The sequence below is a fragment of the Lissotriton vulgaris genome, chromosome 11 (assembly GCF_964263255.1).
Source record: "Lissotriton vulgaris chromosome 11, aLisVul1.2, whole genome shotgun sequence".
In the NCBI taxonomy this organism is placed as follows: domain Eukaryota; kingdom Metazoa; phylum Chordata; class Amphibia; order Caudata; family Salamandridae; genus Lissotriton; species Lissotriton vulgaris.
In genome coordinates, this window is record NC_141699.1 from 108789763 (window position 1) to 108816412 (window position 26650).

At 47.4% G+C, this 26650-nt stretch overlaps 1 protein-coding gene across 7 annotated transcripts in view; it reads right to left on the reverse strand.

Annotated features, from left to right (window-relative positions):
- Nucleotides 1-26650, reverse strand: part of DEPDC5 (DEP domain containing 5, GATOR1 subcomplex subunit) — a 592834-nt gene that overhangs the window by 550076 nt on the left and 16108 nt on the right. For all 7 annotated transcript variants that reach the window (XM_086942813.1, XM_086942812.1, XM_086942810.1 and 4 more), the window contains exons 4-5: nucleotides 25088-25134; nucleotides 363-448 (exon numbers count right to left, since the gene is read on the reverse strand). In XM_086942813.1, coding sequence (XP_086798939.1) covers nucleotides 363-448; nucleotides 25088-25134 — 133 coding nt within the window. The remainder of the gene's footprint in view (nucleotides 1-362; nucleotides 449-25087; nucleotides 25135-26650) is intronic.

Sequence of the window (26650 nt, forward strand, 5' to 3'; positions counted from 1 at the left end):
AGATTTCAGACAAAGAATGACCCATCAATCACCCTCTCCAATCCAGTGACACTGCACCACGTGCACTATAGGTGCGACACTTGGCAGACATGACTAGGAACTATTTATTTTAAATTCATCAAATCAGTACCTACTCTGTGTTGGTACAAAAGTAAACAATCCCGCTACTTGTATTTTTTCTAAGTAGAAATTAATCATATGATGCTTGACCAACCGCACTTATTTATGCAATCTCGTAATTTCATTTCACATTGTCTATTTTATCCACTTATTTTAATACATTACAAAACTGCATCATTATATATAAATTTCCATTGAACAGTTCTCAGATGCTTTTTAACTTTGGATGGTTGCCAACTCACCTTAGGGTCAACAACGTTCACATGGACATCTTGATAGGGTCTGAGACGGAAAACCTGTGCCACCGTCTGATCAACACTGATGGTCTCTGATATGGAAGGAAAACATTGACCAGTAAAACAGTGTCCACTAGAGCTAAATTCCAATATCTTCCTGTTATTAACACCTCAGACAACGCCACTTTCGATTTTCCATATTGCTCAAGAGCCAAAACATGAATCTATTCACCTTTGTACTAATTCCTGAACACTGCACCATGAATCCCAAAAGGCACCCTGGTCAATAACATGAAATGTCCTATTGCTCTCATACATATCGTCATAAAATCTCCAAAGGTCCCTAAATTCTAAACAACAGAAACAAAGGCTCAGATTTCATACCATGATCAAAGCATTCAAATATTACACCACAGATCATATCCCAAGTTCTTTTATGGAATTTTTAGACATGCTCAGATTGCATGCTAGCAAATACACCTAAGTCTTCACATCCCACAAGAAGTCACAACACGCATCTTGAAAAACCACACTGTGGCTCTCATAAAGCCATCAGATTCCTCGACCGCAGATTCTATATCTTGAAATGGCCCAAGAGTTCAGGATGTCAAATGTGTAATCTACTGAGGCCCCCATATTACACACCATGGAGATTGCCAATGGTCTCACATATTCATCATAAACTAATTAAACTCCACTCCTTGGGACCCCCCGCCCCCAACACTGTAACATTATGCTTAGATCGTATATAAGGCTCCCAGTTTTCAGTTTTTACAGATTTTTACAGATAAATACAGACAGAAAACATTCATTTTTTGTCAGTATTTATTTTAAAATGTGGATAAAAACGGAAATTGGGTTATTCTAAATACTTTCTGCCATGACTGCCAGGCCAATAGATGTATGGATTGATAGATAAAAGGGTTAAAAAGAAAGTAATTTTAGAAAAGAGGCTTCAACACCAGTAGATATGCACAAGGTTGATACTGAAATGTGCTTATTTTCATATAAATGCTCTGATTTATCTTTTGCGGGTGGTCACAGCATTGAAACCTCGCAGGGATTCAAACATGAGTGCATATTTATCTGTTGAATAAATGTGAAAATATACTAATTTCAGCTTAATTTTGCCCCAAACCCCCCAAAAAATATGGATAAAGACAGATCAAAGTAGCAAAAAATAAATATGGATAAATACAGACGGAAATGACAAACAAATAAATACCATAAAACCGGGAGCCCTAATCGTATACCATGGAAAGACCTTGAATACATGCCACCAAAACTCCCACTGGTTCTCTGGTAACATGTCAAGAATGGTTCCAAACCCCCACTTCACTGGAATCGCCAAATATTTCCATATACTAGTGCAAAGAATATTGTAAGGTTCTAAGTTTCTCACATCACACACTGAGCAACACTCAACATCCAGGACAACAACTGATGTGTGTTAAATCGATATACTGCCATTGTGAATAGAGAACGAGAGTCACACCTTCTATATTGGTCTGCTGAAATAGCAAATCTATTGCTTTCATATCAACCATCATGAAGCAGCTAGACTGTTAGTATCAGGCGGAGTGGGATATTTTCAACTGAAGCCTCATAACATTCCCCTGGTCCAGTATGGATACCCGACCATGACAATAAAATTCAAAAGTACAAACTGCGTGCTCTTTACTCTACCACAATCAAAACACACCTTATATCTTGGGCAATCACTGTAATTCCAAAGGCCAGTGGCACTAAGGAACTCAAGGAGACAGACAGCAGAATGCTCCACATCCTCTACCCTGCATACTGAAGAAATCAACCTGGAATTCCTACAGAAACTGAAAATGCAGCTAATGGAAAGGGGAGACCACTCGGTCCCCCCGAACGTATGGATGGGTGCCCCGATCCCCCGGGAAACCATTGTGGGCGGGGGGCGTGTTTCGGCTGGTATGCCCAAAGCGGCGTAGCCGGGGCACGCCCCCACCGCCCAGAAGAGGTTGGCCTAGACACCTGCCCGGAAGTCCGTGCACGGATGGGCGTACCTGGGGCGGGCCCCCGCCCTCCCGCAGATGGATAAATAGCGCGGGAATCCAACGAAGCTTCCTCTTGTTCCTGTGCTCTGAAGGCTGCACCACTCGTCGCTCGTGAGCCCTCAAGGGAACAAGCTGCACTTTTTGAGAACTTGTAATCTTTGTCTTTCTCTTTCAGTATCAGGCGTGTGGAAGATCGAGTCACCTTGCGAGTCGAGTCGGACGGAGTGATCGAAGTCATGCCTGGCAAGAAATCTGGAAAGAGCTCCGAGATGGAAAGAATGCTGCGCACATTGGTGAACCAAGTGGCGGTGATGGACCGAAAGTTGGGTAAAGTTGACCAGCTCGGTCGTGGCTTAGCGGCCGTCAGGAAGCAGATGGAGTCCCAGAATGCTCCCTCGGGGCGGCCTAAAAGGGTCATAGGACCGGCCCTGCCAAACGTTGCCCCGAGGGATAAGGGTAAGAAAAAGAAGGGGAGTCCCAGTAGTAACTCCACCGAGTCCCGGCACGGACATTCCCGTCGCGCCGGCGGCCGGCCCGGTACCAGGACCGGATGGGGGTTTACCAATTCCCGTGGTGATCACGCCACTAGGGGATGCCCAGATGCCCCCAGAATTAGCACTCCAGTTAGCAGCGGTATTACCATGGCTAAAGAAGGGAGCAGGGGGATCAGCGGCTACGGGAGACCTGGCTGAAGAAGCCAGATTAATTATTGAGCAGTTGCGGCAGTCAAGAGGTGCCAGGACAGCGAATGTACCTTCTATTTCCCCGCAGATGGCGACGGGGGTCACGGCTGACGGTCGGGTGAAGACAACGGACACAGCTGGGAGCTCGGCTGAAGCCGGTAAGAGAGCATTGCCATTGGTGGGGGAGGCCCAGTACCCTCAAGGCGGGAAAGTTTGTCGCAACATATTCCCATGGTTAGAAAAGAAATGGTGTGGGGAGACAAGTATATTAACATGTTTTCGCTTTTGACTGACCATCGTGAGTTAGAATACGCAAAGACCCAGAAAGATCTATGGCACCCCAGCGTATGGCGGGCCAAGATGGCGGAATTCAGGGTTGATGAGACCATGGTGAACTGGGTCAGGGCCTTTTCTATTTTCACGGCAATTATCGGGGAGCGTAAACCAGAAGTGTTGACTGACTTAGCATGTTATCAGAACAGGATCATGAATTTCCATGTGAAGTATGGGGGAAATGAATGGAAGGGTTACGATGTTGCCTTTAGGAAGCAAAGGAGTTTAATCAGGCCTTGACATGGGATTGTTTGGATACAGTATCATGGCATGCTCAGCTCTTGCCGGGACCAGCGGGTACTTCGGTACCAAGCACGAGTGGCTCTGGGCCATTCCATCAGAAACCGTCACAGCCCTTTCGGGCAAGCGCCGGGGGGATTCCCAGCCCAGGTCGGGCGGGAATGGAGGCAAACGAGGGGTTTGTTGGGGATTTAACAAAGGAACCTGTACCAGGCCTCAGGGAACGTGTAGGTTTCGGCACGCATGTTCGGGCTGTGGGAATTCCTCACACCCGGAAACCAGTTGCCGATCTAAAGCCAATAGCGCGGGAGGAAAGGGGGGATCCAAGCAGGATTGATGCGGTGCCTCGGAAGCAAACATCTTCGCCCGTTGATATCTTGGCTTTGACCCCTTGGCTGAACCGATACCCTGATCATGCGTCCGCCGGGACTTTGAGGGATGGCTTTTTATATGGCTTCAGGATCCCGGTGGGCAATTTTCGGGGGAGCCCTTCCTGTAAAAACCAGCTGTCTATTCAGCACAACCCTGCGGTGGTCGCCAGAAAGATAGCAAAAGAAGTTAGCTTGGGGCAAGTGGCAGGTCCATTTGGCGGCCCACCAGTTGCGGAATTTGTGTGTTCTCCTTTAGGAGTGGTTCCAAAGAAAGACCCGGGGGAGTATAGACTTATCCATGATCTATCGGCCCCTAGGGGGGCCTCGGTAAATGAAGCTATTGACCCCGAGGTATGTTCAGTGAGGTATGCATCGTTCGATGACGCAGTCGTACTGTTGAATCGCCTGGGCCCCGTGCATTGTTGGCTAAATCAGACATTGAATCTGCATTCAGGTTACTCCCGGTACACCCTCAAGACCAGCGCCTGCTGGGATTCACGTTTCAGGGGAAATTCTACATGGATAAATGCATGCCCATGGGTTGTTCGATTTCATGTGCCTATTTTGAAATGTTTAGCTCCTTTTTGGAATGGGTGTTCACCGAGGCCACAGGGCATAGACAGGTGATGCACTATTTGGATGATTTCCTCTTCCTGGGCCCAGCGGGCTCTCAGGACTGGTCGCAGGCGTTGCAGGACTTCTGCACGCTCATGCGGGGTTTTGGGGTCCCATTGGCGCCAGGTAAGACGGTGGGGCCATCTACCTCACTCGAGTTTCTGGGTATTGAACTAGACTCGGAGGAGGGGTGTTTCCGTCTGCCGGTGGAGAAGGTGGCCAAGTTTAGGGCTTCCTTGGTACAATGTCTCCGAAAGGAAAAGGTGACCCTACACTAGTTGCAACAGACAGTGGGTCAGCTTAATTTTGCCTTAAGAGTGATGCCGATGGCTCACCCTTTCTCGCGTTCCATAGCACAGGCTATGGTGGGCCTTAAAGAAGGTTCGCCAGGACATGCTCATTTGGTTGGCATTTCTGGCGGACTTCAACGGTCGAGTGGTGTGGAACAAACCCTCAGCCTCGTCGGACGAACTAAGATTGTGGACCGACTCGGCGGGGAGCGTAGGGTTTGGCGCAATCTTTGGAAACTGGTGGTCGGCACAAACATGGCCGGTGTGGTGGCACACAAGCGGCCTAACAGGTAACATTGGTTTCTTGGAGCTATTCCCCATCTGGGTGGCTCTGATGACATGGCCAGAAGACTTTAAGGACCGCTCAGTAGTGTTTTGGTCAGATAACATGACATCGACCACTGTCATTAAATAATATAACCCTCGTACCTTCAATTGCAGAACACAGTAGTGCCTTGAGGGGGATTCTGGACATGAGCCTTTGCTATGCAAGTCTCATGATTCAGTTACTGCTGTGCAAAGCTTCATTACATTGTAATGATGTAAACAAAGCCCATAGATCCCATAGCGATAGGGCGCTGGAGGCGGCGAGCGATAGGGCGCTGGAGGCGGCGGCGTGTGAGGCGTTGCTGGTGGAGCTCCGGATGCTGGATGTGGATATTGATTCGGAGTCCGGCTCATCGATGGAGGAGGAGCAGGCACAGGCGGCTTCCTCTGGACTTGGGGAGATTAGCGCAGAGGGAGGTCCCCGACTTCCGGGTGATTACGATGATTCTTAATAAAGTGGATGAGATGGCCTGTATACATTTCACACACTAGGGTAGTACCTTGATGACACTCCTTATTTAGATAATAGCGCCGGCGGCAGGGGTGGGGGTTTGGGAGTTGATAGATCTTGAGGGTGGCCATGCATAGGGTACTGATTAATGACCTAGAGCCCTGGGTTCAGATACGATACTACGCTGATTGAAGGGATTGACATAGCAGTGCTAGACTTGGAATAGGGTTCATGTGCCTTGTTAAATTGTTGAATTACTGTAGAGTCTTCTCTCAATACGAAATGGCGGATTCTTTGTATTTATGATGGTCCCTCCTCATGTCTTGTTTGTATTTTGAAACAATAAAAAGATTTTTTTTTTTTTTAAATAAAAAATTGTAATGTTGTAATGATGTAATGATGTAAACTGCTTGAGGTCTTTCACAAAGAAGGGGTTCTCCATGTTGATGACATGGCAATAAACCACCAAATGTATTCTGTTATATTATATGTCTGGATTCCGGTTTTATGGAATTTTCTTTTTTAGATTTCGGACTGTATTTATGCATATTTATTTCTGGGCCATTTTATTGCTATTTATACATGTTTATTTCATGTTTGAGAATAAATTGAGTTGAAAATGGTATATTTCCACATTTGTTTAACTGATAAACATGCAATCATACGTTGATGCCTGTCGCGTTTTAACAAATAAAGCAGGCAAACATAACAAAACAATACTTTGACAGAGAAATATTAGCATTATATGCAAATATATGTTAACATATGCCTATATTTAAGAGAATCTTATCCTGTTTTTAAATCTCCATAGTGTCTACCTACTTAGCAGTTGGTCTGGAATTCATGAAGGACAACAAGGACAGTCACTCACAAGAAACATAATTTTCAGTATTTTTCTGCTTTTAAAGATAAATATAGACAGGAAACAGATTTCATGTCTGTATTTATCTGCACAAATAAGTAAAAACAGAATCATATGCCATGAAATCATTCATTAGATCATGTCACATTCAATGTGACAAAAGCACTTTATTTACTTACGTTAAGTCCCATACCTCAAAAGTGTTCCATTGTATCTTGTCTAATGTCATGAAAGTATACATGCCTGAATACTGTATCATTGATTTATCTCCTTTGTATTGCATTTTACCCCATTCATTGAAAACGCTCATTTTTTCGTGTCACATCCAATACCAACTGAGTGCTACATTTCATGATGTTATATCATATAGAGATATGATCATATTACACAGTGGTGGTTGCCACTGTGTACTTATAGTTAAAGCCTAGTTACCATAGGAAGAGTGTTTTTTGGTTTGATGATAACTTTGGCACAGTCTAACACCTCAGCTTCTTCCTGGAAAGTTTCTGGGTGATCAGTCAAGCAGAGGACAAGAAAAAAAGAGGGATTTCACAAATGCAATTCCCCTTGCAATTTTCCATAGGAAATTTGAGCAGCGATACTGAGAAAACGGCTGAAGAGAATTACACTAAATTTGGCAGAAAGCTAGATCTTGGGCAAGAAAGTGGGCTTTTTGCGATTACCTGGATGGTTGAGTTTGAAGGAGGCTTACGAGGGTCCCACGATCATGCAACTACAAATAATACAACAATCTGATTGGCCAAGGAGGCTTTGTTTTCCCGCTGGCTGCCTCGCTCCAGCAAGAGTGAAAGGTCCACAGAAACTCCTGCGGGAGCTCGCACTCACAATATGCTGGCCTCAACATGAAGACGTATTTAAATGAAAAGTATGATATTATTACCATACCTAACTGCAACATCACTTTAACCTTTGTTTTTTCCAGTAAACGAAAATATATATGTTCACTGAAAAAAAACTACGGTTACAGAGACGTTATAGCTAGGTTCACATTTTACAAAATATAAAATCCACCCCTCCAGGACCTGCCTGCCCCACAAGGGGGAATATAGAAAAAAGGCAGGAGACAGTGCTTGTTTTTTTCCCCCGGGGTCCCCCACCACCAGCCCTAGGGGTCAGGGTATTCCAACCCTGCCCCTTTATGGGTTTTTTTCACCTTTTTTCTTAGGACTCTGATGAGTCTGAGTCCCAAGATGGCTGCCAACACTTCCTGGTTGAAGTGTTAGCAGCCATTCAGATCTTAGCATGAGATCTGTCGGATCCGGGGAGGAGTTGCGTCCCTAGATATTTATAAATCGTTTTGTTTTTTAACAACCCCAAAACTAACTAACACATTTACACCAAATTACACAAAGGGCTCTGGTGGCTTAGTGGACCAATGCATCCCCTGTAGAGGCCTGTGTTTGACCTCATGGTCAAAGTTCAAATCCCGGTGGGTCTACTCAGCCGTTCATCCTTCTGAGGTAGATAAAATGAGTACCATTGAGTTGGGTCACAATAAACATCTGTTATTCAGTACCAAGATATCCTTCTGGGTGAACATGCACTCTGCAAATATACATGTTATGTGTGTTCTGGACCAAGAACTAGCACTCTGCCAAACTTGGTGTAATTCCGTTAAGCACTTTAGGCTGCAGTTGTTTCTCAAGTCTCTATGGGGAACGCACATTTTTTGACCCCCACCTCTTTTTCTCGGCCCCTGCTTGACGGATTACCCCAAAACTTTCAATGCAGAACTAGACAAAGTAGGCCACTTTTGGGTTTAAAGTATTTTATTAAGGCATAAAAAAGAACACGGGGAGGGGAGCAGGAAGTCAGGTAAACATACAATACAAGAAGCAAAACGTTGCAGCGAGTCAGAAGGAAAAGAGGGAGAAAGGGTGCCCCAGAGGGTAACAAGGCAAAGACATAGGCAATAAGGCATTGTGTACGATCCCCCTGTAGGCCCCCACTCCCTAGGCAAGGTCAAGCCAAAATAACACTCCGCGACACAGTGAAAGAGAAGCATACCGTTCCACCAGCCCCTCGACCCCAGAAGGGAAGGAGAAAGAAAAGCAAGGAAAGAAAGAAGAGAAAACAATACCCCAAAATCCCCGTCCGAAAGTCAGCATTAGAAGCATATAACTCCACTTCCCACCCCCAGCCCTCGGCCCCCAATCCGCACATTCACTCCGCCGCTGGCGCCGGCGGCGTCAGCCTAAGGAGGCGCAGGTACCGTGGACACGTAAGCTCGCGAAATTCCGTGGACAGCAGTGCCAAAAAGGGATGCCAGAGCTCCTCAAACTGGTCAACATTCCCAGCCACCATTAGCGATATCTTCTCCATGCCCAGTACCTGCCAGAGCCTATGCAACCAACCAGTGATAGAGGGGGCAGTGGGGGTGCGCCAAAGTACCAGTATATTCTGGACGGCGGAGCCTAGCGCAATCGCAATCTGCCTGCCCCTGCGGGATTTCAGCGGGTACATCAAATCATTGGGGAGGCCAAGCAAGACATACGCGGGGAAGCGCGGAAGCTCGATCTCAAAATGCCTGTCCACCTCATCTAAGACTTCCTTCCAGTAGGCCGACAGCACCGGGCACTCCCAGAGAATGTGCGTGAGGGTACCCTCCTGTCCGCAGCCGCGCCAGCAACCCTTATCGCCTATTTTGCGCATCTCGTAGAGCCGCTCCGGGGTGTAGTACCAATAGGTGGACACTTTAGTGAAGGTTTCCGTCAGCCCAGTGTGGTACGCAGAGTGCCTCGCCCGATATGCAATCTTGTCCCACTCCTTGTGGCTCAGGGTCCTGCCCAGTTCCCTGTGCCAGCGCTCCCTCCCTGGGTTATGGTAATGAAACGGCGGGGGTTGGAGAAACTTATACAAATCAGTGATGAGTTTGGCGTCCGAGGCCCGGGTTACCAACCATCGCTCAAAGGGCGTAATCGAACGGGCGGCGACGTCACGCACTGGGGGTTGAAGAGCCCAGTGGCGGACTTGCATGTAACGCAGTCTGTCCCCCTCCGTCAGGCCAAACTCCTGTCGGAGCTGCTGGAAGGGGAGCACGCCCTCCGGCCCGTAGATCTGGAAAAGCGCCCTACATCCCGCGCTCACCCAGTGGGAAAAGGCCCCCGGCTCCAGACCCGGGGTGAAGTCTGGGTTGCCAGCAATGGGAGTGAACGGCGATGGAAAAGTGGTGAGCTCCCGAAGCTCACACACCGCGTCCCACACTCTTAGCGGGACCCGGGTGATAAAGGAAGCGTAGAGATTAGGTGGTCGATGGATGCGCCGCAGGAACGGGACCTCCTGGAGGGTACGGCCTGCAACTGCCTGGTCTTGAAAGAGCCAGTGTTTGTCCGATTCCCACCGGCTCCACTCCACCAGGTACCGGAGCTGCGCCGCCTGGAAGTACTTCCGGAGGTCCGGGACTCCGAGACCTCCCGCCTCCGGGGCAAGCATGGAGAGGACCCGCTTCATCCGAGGTTTACGGCCCTGCCACACAAAGCGGGAGATGTCTGCCTGCGCCTGCCGTATCCAACCCACGGGGGGCTGAAGAGGCAGAGCGCGAAAAAGATACAGGATCTGGGGTAGTATTGTCATCTTCACCGCCGCAGTACGGCCTAGCCACGAAAGTAGGCCCTTGTTCCATCGGCCGAGTTCCTCCTTGATCTTTTTGCCCAGAGAGGAATAGTTAGCCGCGACCATAGCAGGCAGGGAGGGGGCAAGCAAAATGCCCAGGTAAGCCACCGTGGAGGAGGACCACTGCATAGGGAAGAGACTTTGAGGGTCCCGCCTGGTGTCGGCAGAAAGCGACACATCCAGCGCAGCCGACTTGGCCATGTTCATTTTAAAGCCCGCGACGCGGCCAAAAGCGTTCAGCTCCCGGACGCAGGCAGGGAGTGACCGCCTGGGGTCATCTAGGGTCAGCAAGACATCGTCCGCGTATAAGCTGACAGTGTGTGTGTATTGCCCCATCTTCACCCCAATAGCGTCCGGGTTGTCGCGGATCCTCTGTGCAAACGGCTCCATATAAAGGGCAAAGAGGAGCGGCGAGAGGGGGCAACCCTGTCTCGTGCCTCGCTCAATGGCGAAGCTGCCGGAGCTGTGTCCATTGACACGCACTGACGCGGACGGTCGCCTGTAGCAGTTAAAGACCATAGTGCGGAACTTCTCGCCGATCCCCAGTTTCCCAAGAACCAGCTCGAGATATGGCCAATGAACCCTATCAAAGGCCTTCTCCGCGTCGACCGATAGAAGCATCCGCTCCCCCGGGACGCGTGAGGCCTTTTCCAGCACGTGCGTCACCCTCTTCGTGTTGTCGACCGTCTGCCTACCGGGTACAAAACCGGCCTGATCCGCCTCCACCAAACCTGGTAGGTGTAGACCCAGTCTGGCCGCCAAGATTCCGGTATAAAGCTTGAGGTCCACATTTAGGAGCGAAATGGGCCGATACGAGCCGCACAAGGTCCGGTCCTTCCCCGGCTTGGGGATAACCGACACAGTCGCCGAGAGGAGGTCCGGTGGAATGGCACCCGGTTCGGAGAAGGAATTGAACAAGCGGGCCAGGAGAGGAGCAACAGTGGGACAGAAGGTCTTGTAGAACAAGGCCGTGTAGCCATCCGGACCCGGGGCTTTACCATGCTTCAGCCGCGCGATCGCGGAGATGACCTCCTCCACGTGAATGTCCCTCTCCAGGTGGTCCGCCTGGGAGGGGTCCAAGGCCGGGAGGGTCACGGAATCCAAATAGGCCTCAGCCTCTCCCGGTGGGGAAGGCTCTGAAGCGTACAGTGCCTCGTAAAAGGAACGAAAGGTATCTGCCACCTCCGCGTCACCGGAGACCGGGATCCCACCCACTCCCACCAGCTCCTTCACCACATTGCGTTGCTGCGCGGCCCTGAGCCTATGGGCCAGGAGCTTACCGCACCTGTCCCCGCCGGTGTAAAAGGCATGTTTCAGGCGCAGCGCTGCGTACTCCGCCCGATCCAGATCCAACGCAGAGAGGAGTTTCCGTGCCGCCTTCAGTTGCTTCCAAACACGAGGAGCCCCCGTACGGCGGTGGACCTGCTCAAGCTCCCTAACCTGCGCTGTCAGTTCCTCCCTCTTGCGCTGGCGTTCCCTGTTTTCCGCCGAGGAAATGGAGATAAACTCTCCTCTGACGACTGTTTTCAAAGCAGCCCACTGCGTAGCCAGGGACGTGTCAGAGTTGTTATTGTGGGTCAAGTAGTCCTGGATGACCTCCTCCACCCGCTTCACTACCGATTTCTTATGGAGAAGCGTGTCTCGGAGCCGCCACATCCCTCTGGAAGGGGGGGCCGCCGGCCACGCAAAGACTCCGGAAACCGGCGCATGATCGGACAGGGACAAGACCCCGATGTCCGCCGCCATGGCGGCCGAGCGGAGCGGGCCGCTCACCAAAAGATAATCCAACCGCGAATAAGTGCGGTGTGCGTGGGAGAAATAGGAGTAGTCCCTATCGGTGGGGTGCATGGTGCGCCAGAGGTCATGCAGGTCCAACTCCGCAATCTGGTCCTGTACCGCCTTAGAAAGCTCCCCTGTCTGCGGGAAGCGCTGGGCTGACCTATCTAAAGTGGAGTCGAAGACCATATTCAGGTCTCCCCCCAAGATGATATGGCGATCGGGCAAGGCAGTAACGTCCACCAACACCGATTCCAGGAAACGATCCTGGTGGTCGTTTGGGCTGTAAACCGAACCAACCGTAAAGGCAACACCGCTCAAGCGCATGCGATACACTAAAAGTCTCCCCTTCTGCTCAGCATGTTTATACAACAACTCCCCCCTAAAGGAGCTGGCTAGGAGAATGGCCACCCCAGCGGTCTTAGTCGCAGCAGAGGAAAAGAGTTGCGTGGGGAACTTAGCAGAGCGCAACCTATGGCAATCCCTGGAAAGTAAATGGGTCTCCTGCAGGAGGCAGATATCCGCCTGCGACCCCTCCAACAGGGAAAGGATCGCTCTACGTTTCACGGGGTTATTCAGACCCTTAACATTAAGGGTCACAACTTTCAGGGGTGGCATCGCTTCCGGGGAAACAACGCGCCATGCCGCAGGCGGGGGATCAGCGGAGGGGGCGCGCGGGGTAGGGGTGCAGGGAAGGCCAAAAGCGGCATCGTACACGTTCGGACAATTTCGGACGGGACCCCCCCCACAACAAACCAACAGTGAAACCCCCCCAAAACCCCCTTATGGCAACCAGCCAAAACAAAAAGCAGAAAACAACACCCCATAGTCTCAGTCCGGCCCAAATGGGCGAGTCTGCAGAAAACAGTCAAGTGGACGTCCAGCCACACACCACCCCCCTCGCCCCCCCAACCCCCAGCCCAGCATCGTCAAAGCTAAGAGCCTCTCCCCCCGGAGAAAAATTAGGCCGTTAAGGCCACACCAGTAGATTCAGGCAAGTTCCTGGCCGCAGTCCTCAGGGCCTCCGCCATTTCAGATCTGATGGTGGGCGAGTCTGGACGACTCGCCGGTGCTGACGATGGGCGCCTTCTCGACCTCCGTCGGCCCCGCCGCTCGGGGCGCCTCCATGCGGGTGTAGCCCCTTCCTCCTCCGTAGCAGTAAGACCCAGCACTCCGCAGACATCCTGTAAGGAGCGAAGCTGATGCAGCACCCCATTCCATCGAAAGATAAGACGGAAGGGGTGACCCCAGGAATAGGCTGTCTCGTGCTCTCGCAGAAAGTCCGTAGCGATGCGGAAGGACCTGCGCTTCTGTAGTGTGATGGCGGACAGGTCCTGATAGAGCGCCACAGGTCTATCTCGGAAGGTCAGTGGCTGCTTCCTGCGGGCCTCCGTCATGATGCGCTCCTTTAGGGGGAAATCCGGCAAGAATGCCAGGATATCAGGCGGGGGTGCCGATGACTGGCGTTGGCGGCCCACCCTATGTGCCCTGTCAATGCGGATTGGGAAGTCCGCTCCTTCCCCCAAGATGTCGCGGAACAGGTCCTGCAGGTAAGCCACCAGGTCCGCACCTTCATCCGCGGATGAAACACCCCGCACCCGGATGTTGTTCCGCCTGGACCTGTTCTCGAGGTCTTCCGAGTGGGCCTGGAGCTCAACACATTGCTCCCGGAGGCCATCCTGCTGGAGGTGGGTTATCTCCTCATCGCGGCGTTGAGCCGCCGTCTCCACAGCATCGACCCGCTCGCCCAGGCCCTCGACCTCCCTGCGCACCTCCCGGACCTCTCCAGCCACCTCGGTCTTAAGAGTTTGAAAGTCCTCCTTGAGGGAGCTGAATAGGTCCTCCATGAAGGACCGCGTGACCGGCGGCTCGCCCACAGCTGCGTCCGTAGATGCCCGGGAGGCCCCCGGGGACGGCTGCGTCCTGTCGCGTAGTTGCTGGGACCTGCCGAGCATTTCCGGCAAAGTGCGGTCTCCTCGCGCTGCGCCTCGTCTTCCAGTCATCTTGGGGCTCGGCAAAGCCCAGGGTCAGTTGCTGTAGGCGAGCTCCGCCGCTCGTGAGCACCAGATGTGAGGCCTTCGCCGAAGACAAGGGTAGTGCGTCACAGGCGACAAAATGGCGGTCTGGGCCTGGGCAAGACGGCCCCCGGGCCAGTAGGACAGGCAGCAACGTCCGAAGTGTAGGCCTCCTGCTTCGTGCTCCCAGGGAGGGCAGCAGATGAGTTGGTGCCAGAACCAGCCGAGGCTCCCGTGCGAGAAGGACGCGGGCAGGGATCACTGGGCTCAGCCACACAAAGACAAGATGGCGGGAGGGTGGGACCCAAGAAGGCAGCCCGGGCCAGCAAGTCCATGGGCGAGTCTCAAATGGTAACGGGTCCGGAGAGCATGAAACCAATGCCCTCCTCCACCACCAGTTGATTTGTCCGGCTCGGGCACTGCTCGAACTCCGCCATCCAGCGCCTCCAGGCGCGGAGTTCGCAAGTCGTCACCCTTCGAGGCCCTGGGTAGGGGGGGAACCGCCGGTGCAGGGCTAAGGTCCGTCGTCCAGCAATGGTGCCCTCCGCCAGGGCACCGGCCAGGGAGCCACCTCACTCCGCGGAGTCCGTCTAGTCCGCTCCCCCGGGATCACAGGCTTCCCGCTGTTCAGCACCCGGGCCAGCCGAGGCGTGCGGACAGCGCCGCATTACGCTCCGCCTCCAAGCTCTTCTCCTCGGGGCGACCCGGGCTCCATTCCTCGGAGCGATCTCAGAATGAACTTCTCGGGAACTTCCCCCGGGGCCACAGAAGCCAAAGTGGCACCAAAATGTGCCCCACGAACTCCGGCACAGTCCTCTCACCCGCGATGCAGCCGCGGGGGGAGAGAAGCGCAGAAATCGGGGCTCAAGCGGAGCTGGGCCGGAGGAGCTACGGGAGGAAGCGTCCGCTCACCCCGCCATCTTGGCCACGCCCCAGTAGGCCACTTTTGGGGGAATATATCATCAACATTCGTCAAATGGCGCCAACGTTATTAGCAAACCAAAAGACGATTTGTCTATGGAAACTAGGCCCTAACTAGAACTACTACTGCCGACCGCTAGTAGGTGTAGGTGTAGGTGTATATATATATATATATATATATATATATATATTCAGCAAAAGTTGGTTCAAGGTCTCCTTCCGTATTGGGCGCTTCTTGCAGGTGCGTGGCTTCATGCGGTGGAACCAAACCGCTTAATATATCAAACTGAGTCTCCCAAAGAATACAGGATCCCCCGGAAAACAAATGAAGCCGCCACTCCAGCCACTCAAATTTTGTGTGAGACAACTTAATTTATTCTTAAGTCCATTGCAGCATTATTCACAGCTCAAAAAACTAACTCGTTTCGTTAGCTCCCCACTAACTTGATCACGGTTATGATCAAGTTAGTGGGGAGCTAACGAAACGCGTTGGTTTTTTGTGCTGTGAATAATGCTGCAATGGACTTAAGAATAAATTAAGTTGTCTCACACAAAATTCGAGTGGCTGGAGTGGCGGCTTCATTTGTTTTCCGGGGGATCCTGTATTCTTTGGGAGACTCAGTTTGATATATATATATATATATATATATATATATATATATATATATATATATATATATATATATATGTAGTATATGTGTGTGTGTGAGTGTGTATATATACACACACACACATATATATTACCTACTGGCGGTCACCAGTAGGTATATATAGTTAGGATTTTTTTCCTATGGGATTTCTGAAAATTCTATGTCGAATAACTTTGGCGTTTGTGGACGGAATTGGCTGAAATTTCCAGGAAAATGGCACATTTCATTTTGTTTCTGAGCAGCCCCTGAAAATTTGGGGGGGTTTCGTCAAGGGGGAGCCCGAGAAAAAAGGGGGTCCCAAAACCTGTTTTTCCCATTCATTTTTCCATAGGGCGGTTGGAATCACTTTTAGCTCGAACGGCTGAATGGATTTACATGAAACTTGGCAAAATTGTAGATATAGTTTGCCCGACGTGCCTTTGCTATGTCTCAATATATGTGGTTCAGTGGATTTTGAGAAATTAACGTTTTAAAAAACAGATATATCTGTAACAGCGCTCCGGTTAGCGCCCCGGTTCGCGTACCTGACACGTAACGGAACTTCGCGAAGCGAAGCTGATTGGCTCTCCGGTGTCTGTCAACATTCTAAACAGTCCGGAGCGGCCGCTATCTTGTCTCTCGGTAGGATCGAGAGACAAGATGTGGTGAAAAACAAAGGGCGAAATGAAGGAAAGGGGGCAAGGTAGACCCCTCCTGACCCCCTAGGATTGATGAGGGGGATATTAAAGTGCCCCGCGGGGCAAAAAATAAAAAATTTTTGCGATTTTTCGCCGTAGAGGCGCGTCCCGGTACGCGAACAGGGCAGCTCACCGGGCAGCTAACCGGCAGCGTAACGGGAGTCTGAGGAGAAGCTGATTGGCTGTCAACATTGTAAACAGTCCGGAGCGGCCGCAATCTTGTCTCTCGGTAGGTTCGAGAGACAAGATGTGGTGAAAAACGAAAGGGGAAATGAAAGAAAGGGGGCAAGGTAAACCCCTCCTGACCCCCTAAGATTGATGAGGGGGATATTAAAGTCACCCGCGGGGCAAAAAATAAAAAATAAAAATTTGCGATTTTTCGCGGTAGAGACGCTTCCCGGTACGCGAACCGGGCAGCTAACCGGCAGCGTAACGGGAGTCCGCCATCTTGTGTTTTTGGAGCGTCCGGTTCGCGTACCGGGTAGCGTCCCAGTAAGCGTAACAAGGGGAAAACCAAGAGAAACAGTAAAAAAAAAATTAAGGGAATAGATTTCCAGCAAACTTGGCAAAATTGTAGGGATTGTTTGTTTGATGTGCCTTTGCAAGGCCTCAAGATATGTGCACGTGTGGATTTTGTCTAATTAAGGTTAAAAAAAATATATATATCTGTAAGCGTGCTCCGGCGCGCTTATGTTACGGGTTTTGTTTGCGCTGCAGAGCCGATACGTCACGGTTATGCGACACGTCATGAGGCGTCTCACGTGGCTACGTGATACGTCACGTAAGAAACAATATATTTTACAGCTATAGATATTAGCTTTTAAAAAACTGACCATGTCATGAATGATGTAATATGTGACATCATCAGCAGTGGATTGTGGGTGCGCGATATAGTAGTGCAACTACCTATATATGGAATTTCATCGGTTTTATGTCAATAAAATGTCCAGCTAACTATATATGGTCTCTAACCTATGGTTTTTTCAGGGAATTTTCAAGGTTTTGTAAATGCAAATTCCTAACTATATATGGTCTATAACCTATGGTTTTTTCAGTGAATATATATATATATATACACTTACATATACACATACACAGACACACACATAAATACTACATAAATATACCTACCCATACCCACTGGCAGTTTCCAGTGGGTAGTTATAGTTAGGTCTGCGTTTCATTAGGAAGAACCTTTTTTGTTTTGCTTATGAATTTGGCAATGTTTGACGAATCTTCACAAAAAATTTAAATCAAATAATGGCATCATTATCTGCAATGCGGATAAGGGCAGAAATTTGGTCTTGTGAAAAAAGAATGAAGCCATGAATTAAAACTGGCAGACACAGCATGTTACTGCAGAAGTGACCATCTTGAACTAAAAGCGACATACAGTGAATACAATATGAAATTGAAAACATGGAGGAATGCAGGATTGATAACCACTGAGGAGTATACGTTTTTAAGGAATGAAAAACCAGTTACACCAATCATATACTTCATCCCAAAAATGTATAAGAATGCATCAAAACCCCAGGAAGGCTGATAATATCGGCGCGGAACAGCCTCCTGAAAAAACTTCCCAATATGTGGACTACTATTTACAGGACTTAGTGCAGCAGTTGCCATCATATATTAGAGACGCAAGCGACTTTCTTTTTAAAGATACAAGACATACAATGGCAAAAAGATTTTCTGCTTATAGATATGGATGTGACATTATTGTATAAATCCATCAATCACCAGGATGGTCTTCGAGCTCTGCAATATTACTTAGATAAAACGACTGCCGAACGTATACAACACAATATGATGATTGTAAATATTGTCCAGTTCTGCTTACAGAATTTTTATTCCAGAATGTAATGTATAAACAACAACGGGGTGTAGCCATGGGTGCCAGCTTCTCCCCCAGGTATGCCTGTTTGCATAAGGGATGGTGGGAGGAGCTGGTACTCATGAAGGAACACACCTCAACTGTAAAGACCAAGATGAAGTGCTGGTTGTGCTTTATAGATGACTTGTTTTTAATATGGAGAGGCAATGGAGAAGCAGCAGATCAGTGCATTATAGAGCTAAATATGAATAATCTTAATCTACATTTTACAGCAGCCATCAGTTCAACATCTATTAATTTTTTAGATATAGAAGTCTTTATCAAAGAAGGCAAACTTGAAACCAAGTTACATAGAAAGCCCGCTGCTGGCAATGCTATATTGCACGCAGGCAGCTTTCACCTGCGGCATTTGATACAAAGTATCCCCTACGGGGAGATTCTGTGACTAAAACGAATGTGCAGACTAGAGGAGGATCTGAATATAGCACAACAAGCTTGTGCAAGCAGATTCCGTGCAAGGGGATACTCCAACAAATGCATAGAACAGGCCATAAATAAAAGTAGAGGGGTGACAAGGGAACATCTCATCAAAAAGGCCAGCAGGGAGGAGACCAAACAGACCCAAGAATCCTCTACATTCAGATTTATCCTAAAATACAGCAAACAGGATAAAGAGATCAGACAAATCATTAGAAAAAATTGGTCTCTGATTTTAGATGATCCGATTATTGGCCATACTCTTCCAAAAAATGCCTCAATAACATATACCATGGCTATCTCAATGAAGGATGTCCTGGTAAAAAATGACCCATTTATGCAAACGAAAATACCTGGCTGTTTTTATCGCTGCAGGACGTGAAAAGCATGCCAATTTGGAGGTAACAAAGCAACATATGATACTTTATTCAGTGATATAGAAAGACCAATAGGGAAAGCTCTAACCTGTAAATCTGACTTCGTAGTATATGTTTTGGAGTGTCCCTGTGCCCTTAGATATGTAGGGGTACAAAAGGTGGTGGTGATGGACGGAGCATCTGAATCAATCAAACACTCACACCCAGTCAAAAGATCTGGGTTTAATCCATCACCGTACTTTAGTCAACTCTGCCACCCCAGTTCAGACATGGCTATATGCAAATCAGTCTGACCCTGTGCCTCATGGGAACAGTCCAGCCCGAACTGCCAAGCCATGTCTTCCCTGGACCGGAAACAAGCTTCCGAGGACCGGTTTCTGGCATTCCAGCCGTCTTCAGCCCGGCTTGCTTGAATCCAGTGGCAAAGTGAGCAAGGGACTCACGTCTGAGCATACCCTGCCACACTTATGGCGGCCAAAAGCGGTACAAAAGGGGGTGGTGATGGGCAGAGCATCTGAATCAATCAAACACTCACACCCAGTCAAAAGATCTGGGTTTAATCCATCACCGTTCTTTAGTCCACTCTGCCACCCCAGTTCAGACATGGCTATATGCAAATCAGTCTGACCCTGTGCCTCATGGGAACAGTCCAGCCCGAACGGCCAAGCCATGTCTTACCTGGACCGGAAACAAGCTTCCGAGGACCAGTTTCTGGCATTCCAGCCGTCTTCAGCCCGGCTTGCTTGAATCCAGTGGCAAAGTGAGCAAGGGACTCACGTCTGAGCATATCTTGCCACACTTATAGCCGCCAAAAGCGGTACGAAAGGGGGTGGTGATGGACGGAGCATCTGAATCAATCAAACACTCACACCTGTTGGATTCCACTGGCCCAGACACTGCAGGAACGATGTATGACCCAATCCACTACCCAGACTCAGTTGTCGCCCAAGAGGTATAAAACCATGAGAGGACACCAGAGCCCAGGACAGGGGACCGGAAAACAAAACAAAGGGAATGGACGTCTGAATCTTCACCCCGAGCTAGACTATCAAAGATACTTGGCCACCACCTCCACGCCTCTGTACCTACAAAACAAAATACACACAATTACTACTAGGTCCAATACCTATGTGTACACCCTGCCCCCTTTTTCCAATAACCACACTCCACCATATAGTGATAACACGACCTCCTTACTTGTTACTCATCCAGGATCAGCCTCGGGAGGTCTCCCTAGCATGGAGAGCTAATTATCAACAGCTGGTGGTACTTCCAGATCCAGAAAAGGGGTCCCGATAAGGTCTCCTGCACTCGGGGACTTGTAAATTAATAATATGGGATACTAGGGGGAAAAAGCCTTGTTATTGGGCATAAAAAACCCCCAAGAGACTGTCCAGAAACGTAAATAAAGTCCTAGGACGGGTAGGGTTTAACAAACACAAAAATCCTTCTTCCGGGATTATCGGCGTTCTCCGTGTTCTCCAGCGCGGCAGAAAACGTCCAAGCAGCACATAATGAGGGGGACTGCCTACACTACATGCGGAAGCCGACGGCGCTGCTCTGCATACATGCAGCGTTTTCTCCACACCGCCAACGAAAAACGCTTCTTCTCTTCTTCAAATGTCCGAGGGGACAGGAGCCCCAGATAACCCTCGGAATACTTGTCCGTACCTGTCCTAATGCTCCAGGGGCAAGGCACAAGGTTCCAACGAAAGATCACAGGAAACAAAATAAGGCAACAAGGGGAGGGAAAGGGCAGGACAAAATAGAAGCAAAAAACAGAGGGGAATCACTAACAAGGGAACACGAGCCCGTGAACCCAACTCAGAACGGGAGCTCAGTAACAACAACCCAGAACCTGGAACCCAAGCTTAAAGATACCAAGCACTGAATCACGGGTGGGGCGGAGTTTTAATCCCATCAGGGCAGGTCATGTGATGGTGAAGTATGGCCATGGAAAACAGACTAGACCTAAATCCCTAACACCCAGTCAAAAGATCTGGGTTTAATCCATCACCGTTCTATAGCCCACTCTGTCACCCCAGTTCGGACATGGCTATATGCAAATCAGTCTGACCCTGTGCCTCATGGGAATGGTCCAGGCCGAACTGCCAAGCCATGTCTTCCCTGGACCGGAAACAAGCTTCCGAGGACCGGTTTCTGGCATTCCAGCCGTCTTCAGCCCGGCTTGCTTGAACAGTGGCAAAGTGAGCAAGGGACTCACGTCTGAGCATACCCTGCCACATTTATGGCGGCCAAAAGCGGTACAAAAGGGGAAATTTAGGGAGCACAATACTACAGGGACACAAAAGGATATTACAACATATCAGAGCCATCAGAAATAAGGACATAGCCTACCAGTAATTGATGCTATACCACCATACAAACGGGGAGGGGACAGGGAAAGGGCACTCTGAAGGTTAGAAACCAGATATTTTCTAGACCGAAACCAGATATTTTCTAGACCTCAATAGCAAACACCCAGGAGGCCTGAACATTACTGAGGAGCTATACACCAGCCTTTTTCCAAAAAGTCTAGCAAATCACCCAATCTCAAAAATCAATTCAGTAAATCAAAAAAAGTAGATTAAGTGGTAATTTAGCTAAATGACATTAAAATGAACAGATTTTACTTAACATGTTATGCTGCTGAAAATCCCCCTTGTTATGTATATATAAAAAACTTTTTTACACATTGTTACACGGTTTTTAGAAGGGATCCTAGGAAATCTTTTTATACACACATTTTACACACTTATATGATATATCTCCATGGGTTTTAGAAATTTTGATACAGCAAAGCCATATATTAGCATATAAATGTTGATTTGTAAAAATACTGTAGATTGCACTAGCACTTTATGTATTCAATTGTAAAGTGGTTGAAACAAGATTGACTGGGTATTTAAACCAGGATGAAAAAACAACCAAATACAACAACAAGCCAGTAATGTTACATGATTTTAAAGGTATTTAAACCTGAATTGAAAAATTATGGTAACCGTTTGAAATCAACAGTAAATAGTATGTTGTCTATGTTTATGCTAAACTTTGCACTTTGGGCACATGTCACTTTAAGAATGAACAGAGAAAAAAGTTTTTAAAAAGTAAAATGGTTGTATAAAAACATTCTCTGTATCATCATGGTGCATCATGTGATCAAGGCTCTTTGGGAGCTGAAACGTGTAATGCTGCTAGTGCTTGTGAGAACAGAATAAATTAAGAAATCTGCACTTACTTGTAGTCCGTGCTCCATTGTTTTAAAGTGGATTGAAGAGTTGGAGTTATGTGAATATATATACATATATATATATATATATATATACACACACACACACACACACACACACACACACACACACACACACACTACATATACCCACCGATACCCACTGGCAGTTTCCAGTGGGTAGTTATGATTAGGGCCCTAAAAAGCAAAATCTTCATGCATTTTCCACCGGCTCTTGCAAAAACTGCTGAATGGAATTACACCAAATTTGTCAGGAAGCTATATCGTGGTTTGGTGTAAAACCTTTCAATAGGTTTTAAGAAATTAGCGATCAAAAACATGTTTATATGTAGAAATGTGGGTTCATGGGACTCTCGCAAGAGTCCCCCAAACCCAATTTAAAAAAATTTCTGATTGGCCTAGGGACCTTTTTTCCAACTTGGGCCTACTCATTCCCGTGGAAGTAAAGTACCTGAGGGATCAAGCACTCTGATGGGCTGCTTGCAACATGAAGAAAATTTTTGAAATCTGTTTAAACTTTTTTTTATAATAATCACTATTAAACCAATAGGCTAAATGTTTATATTTTGATATATTAGTATTTTGACTCTTTGACAAAGTCAGTAAAACTGGCTGAGTGTGGTCAGGATCTACGAGACCAACTGCGCATGTCTGAAGGCTGTGCATGGCGTGGAGTTGCTTGTCTGGGAGGTACTGGACGAAGGGCATGGCTATAGCCACTGTATGGACTGTATGCACTGTATGGGGGTGGCCTGCAGCCAACCCTATACAGTGCACCGCAAAGGCGGTGCACGGTGGGGGTTGGCTGTCCTAGGGGGGTTGATGGGGCCTGGCCGAAGGCCATGTATGGTGGGGTTGGCTGCAGGCAGGGGGTTAGACGCAAGGCACAGCCACAGAACAGGTCCTGCAGACAACCCCACATTATGTATGACCAAAAGCTGTGTGCGGTGTGGGGTTGCTTGCCTGCGAGTAGTTTGAAGCAAGGCTTGACCACAGGCCATGCCCCACAGCCAACCCCATGCCACCCACGGTCTTGGCCCTGCGCAGCACGGAAATGGCTTTACGTATGGCAATAAAATATTACTTTAGATTAAAATGGAACCTATAAATTCAGTGAAAACACGTAGGTTAAAGTGGCATTATCGTTAAGGGAAATTTCAGTGAGAATGTACTCTTTTAAACTAAAAAGAAAATAAACAAATTAAATTTACCAGTTATAGTAATCTCAAGTAACTATACTTTTTACCCTATGTTAACAAAACTCACAGCGTCGCCATACACAGCTAATTACACCACATATTATATCACACATAACAAGTTATAAATATTGTTAAGAACATCACTGCAACATTTGAAATGACATCATTGATGAAGACTGTACACGGCAGGGGTGTGCGTTACATTTACCTTGGGGAACGAGTTATAGTTATTTGAGCTAACTATAAATTGGTGAATGTCAGTGTTTTTTTTATTTTGAAAAGTGACATTGTCGCTGAAATTTTCACCCAATTATAATGTCAAATTTAAACTTTGTTTTGTCAGTGAGTATTGTCAATGTGTATATATGTGTGTATATATACACATACACATATACACACACACACAGAACATACATATGGAATCTGTGTTTTATCATGTCATACCTGAATAGTGGAATTGCTCTATTGATATTTTGCTATGAAGTCTTATCCAATATTACAGAATGACTCCATAGTATCATGCAATTCCCCAAGTCATCGAATTGATTCATTATATCATGTCATTTCGAGAAATTATATATTTCACATCAACATATCATGTCATGGAATCACTGCATCATATCATGTTACGTATTATGCCATATTAAGGTATCTTTCCGTTGTTATGTCCTGGCGTGAAATAAAACCATATTATCAGGTCATATCCAAAGTTATGAAATCCCTACATGATTGTCATGCCATGATTGTCATGCCCAACATAGTATCTTGGAACTGCTTCAATGCATTATATCATACCATTTTCCACATCATGGAATAGCTAGATTGTACCACATCCCTCCATAATGTGGTATCATTTTATCATGTTGTGCCATCTCCCATGTCATGGGATCTCTCAGTCATATTGTATCATGTCATATCCCATTTCATAGAAGAGTTTTATTGTATAATGTCATAACCCATGTCACAGAATCGCTCCATCATATATCATGTCATGTCATATGCCATTCATGGAATCTTTCCATTGTATATCTCGTCTCATGACATGGAACTGCGCCTTCATATTAAGTGATTGTCTCCAGCCATGGAGTCACTCAATTTTATCCCTTCATCTCCCAAGTTATAGGATTTCTCCATCATATCATACCATATCCCATACGATGAAATAATTACATTGTACCATGCAATAGCTCCAGGTCACGGATTCTGCTCCTTTGCATTATCTTGCATCCCACATCATGGAATACATGCACTTTAATATGACATGTCCCATGCTATGTTATCTTTCACCTATCATATGACAATCTCTACTGGTTTTCCAATCCGATTCCATACAATCTGATGGACAGCGCCTTGTCCACAATTTTCCCTGGTTGGCAGATCCCCAACTGTACCCTAGCTAAACACTATTCACATGCATGCAATTTCCAGAAAATCTCAAACAGCTACCGAAGTATTCATCCTGCTTTATGAAATCTCTTTCATTTCGAAGATTACATATAATATGATGGCATGAAAAGCAAGAATGAAAAGGGTATGTCATAGAGTTGGGACATAGAGTTTTATTTCTGGTCTCCCATGGATTAAGAAGTGTAGATACGCCTAAACATAACAATAAGGAGGGACAGTCAGAGAAGGGGAGGAAGAATGTGGGGATTAAGATGGGAGGAAGATATGTAAGAACTGGAAATGAGGTGAGAGAGCTGAAGCACCCAAATCTTACCTTTCTGAAGATCTTCTTTTAATGACTTGACCTGGAGAAGCAGGGGGCTGTAAAACATGGAATGCAATGATAGGAGCAATAAGATTTTCCTTTCCTGAACAGGAAGCTCCCCTTCACCCCTCCAGGCCTCCATGCCTTATTTTACTTTGGCCCTCCCACCTCAGTCTAGCCAGTCTAGCTTGGGTTACGAAAGGCTGCCTATCGCCTGATATCTGTAATGTAACCTCTGCTGGCAGCATCCTGTCCACATTCTTGAATTTCTTGTTTATCTTAAGCCTGGTAGGCAGCTCCCTCTGCCAGGGATTTACTAGGAACCCGCAGGCACCCCCCTCAACCCTGTGCCTGTATCTCTTGTCTGATGAGTGGGTCAGAGGCTGAGCTCCATCTTCCTGTGCCTCTCGTTACAAGAGGCTTGGGAGGTGGCTTCATCTGCACTAAGGTGCATCTATGGCCTGAATTGCCTACTTTTGTTACGGTTGTGGTAACCGCGCATAAAATTGATACATTTCAAATGTTGTGTTTCCGCACTGTCCGACTCTCTCCAAAGAGGTGTGGAGTACTTTGAATAACCCAAATGTTGACCCATGAGCACTATAAAATCCAGCTAAAAAAAATACCACCATTGTTTGCAATATCATATTCGCTTTATAAACTAACTAGACATGATTACACACGGGGCATTCACAACTTAAGGTCAGAAAGTCCATAAAACATCATCCTTGTAATTGAAAAGATACCTCGGTGGGCCGGGTACATCCTACCCAGAGACCTGAAAGACACATGTTCAAATCCTGGTAGGGCCAACTAAACCTTTCAACTTTCTGAGGGTGAGACACTGCGTAGCACTGCTTTGGGAAATGATCACGTTTACTAGTCTAGTACATACAGAAAATGCATTTTTGCTGGGAAACTATCTGTCATTGTTTCTATTTTAGAATTCCATTTCCACCATTTCAAAAGGAGGTCTGCAATCAATGCTTACTTTGAAACTTCTTTATAAAATACATTTTACATAAGTCCTCATTTGATATTTTAATTTCCCATTAGTTCTAATCTCGGAATGTATGCAAAACGATTTGTATTTCTTATCTTGTTAAGTAAAAAAGCTGTGAAGCACTGCCTTGGAGAGCTGGTGAACTGAGGTAGCCTCGTGACTGCGTGCTGAGATGCACACCCTTTAGTGAAGGAAAAGGAGTAGATGTGGGCGCAAAAACGTGTTATAGCCACAATATTGCAATCCCAGATGGATGAGTACAACCAACCAAAAAGGTGATTAAGGGGCTACCACTTTTAGAGAACTGGCAGAGTAGGTCGCACAGTTTAATCTGATTGAAGCGTATGGTGGATGAGTGGTGCTCAAGGAGCAGTGAAGTAATGAATTATGAAACCAAGAGGTTCTGATATCTACTTTCACTGTTGGTCCAACTGTATGATCCTGGGACATTTATTTTACCACCCTGAGCCTCAATGCACTTACATGCTAAATGTGGGAGTGCTAACAAACAGTTTAAACGGCAGTGCAAGTCATTACACAAAAATTGAAAATGTACATTTAAGATTAAT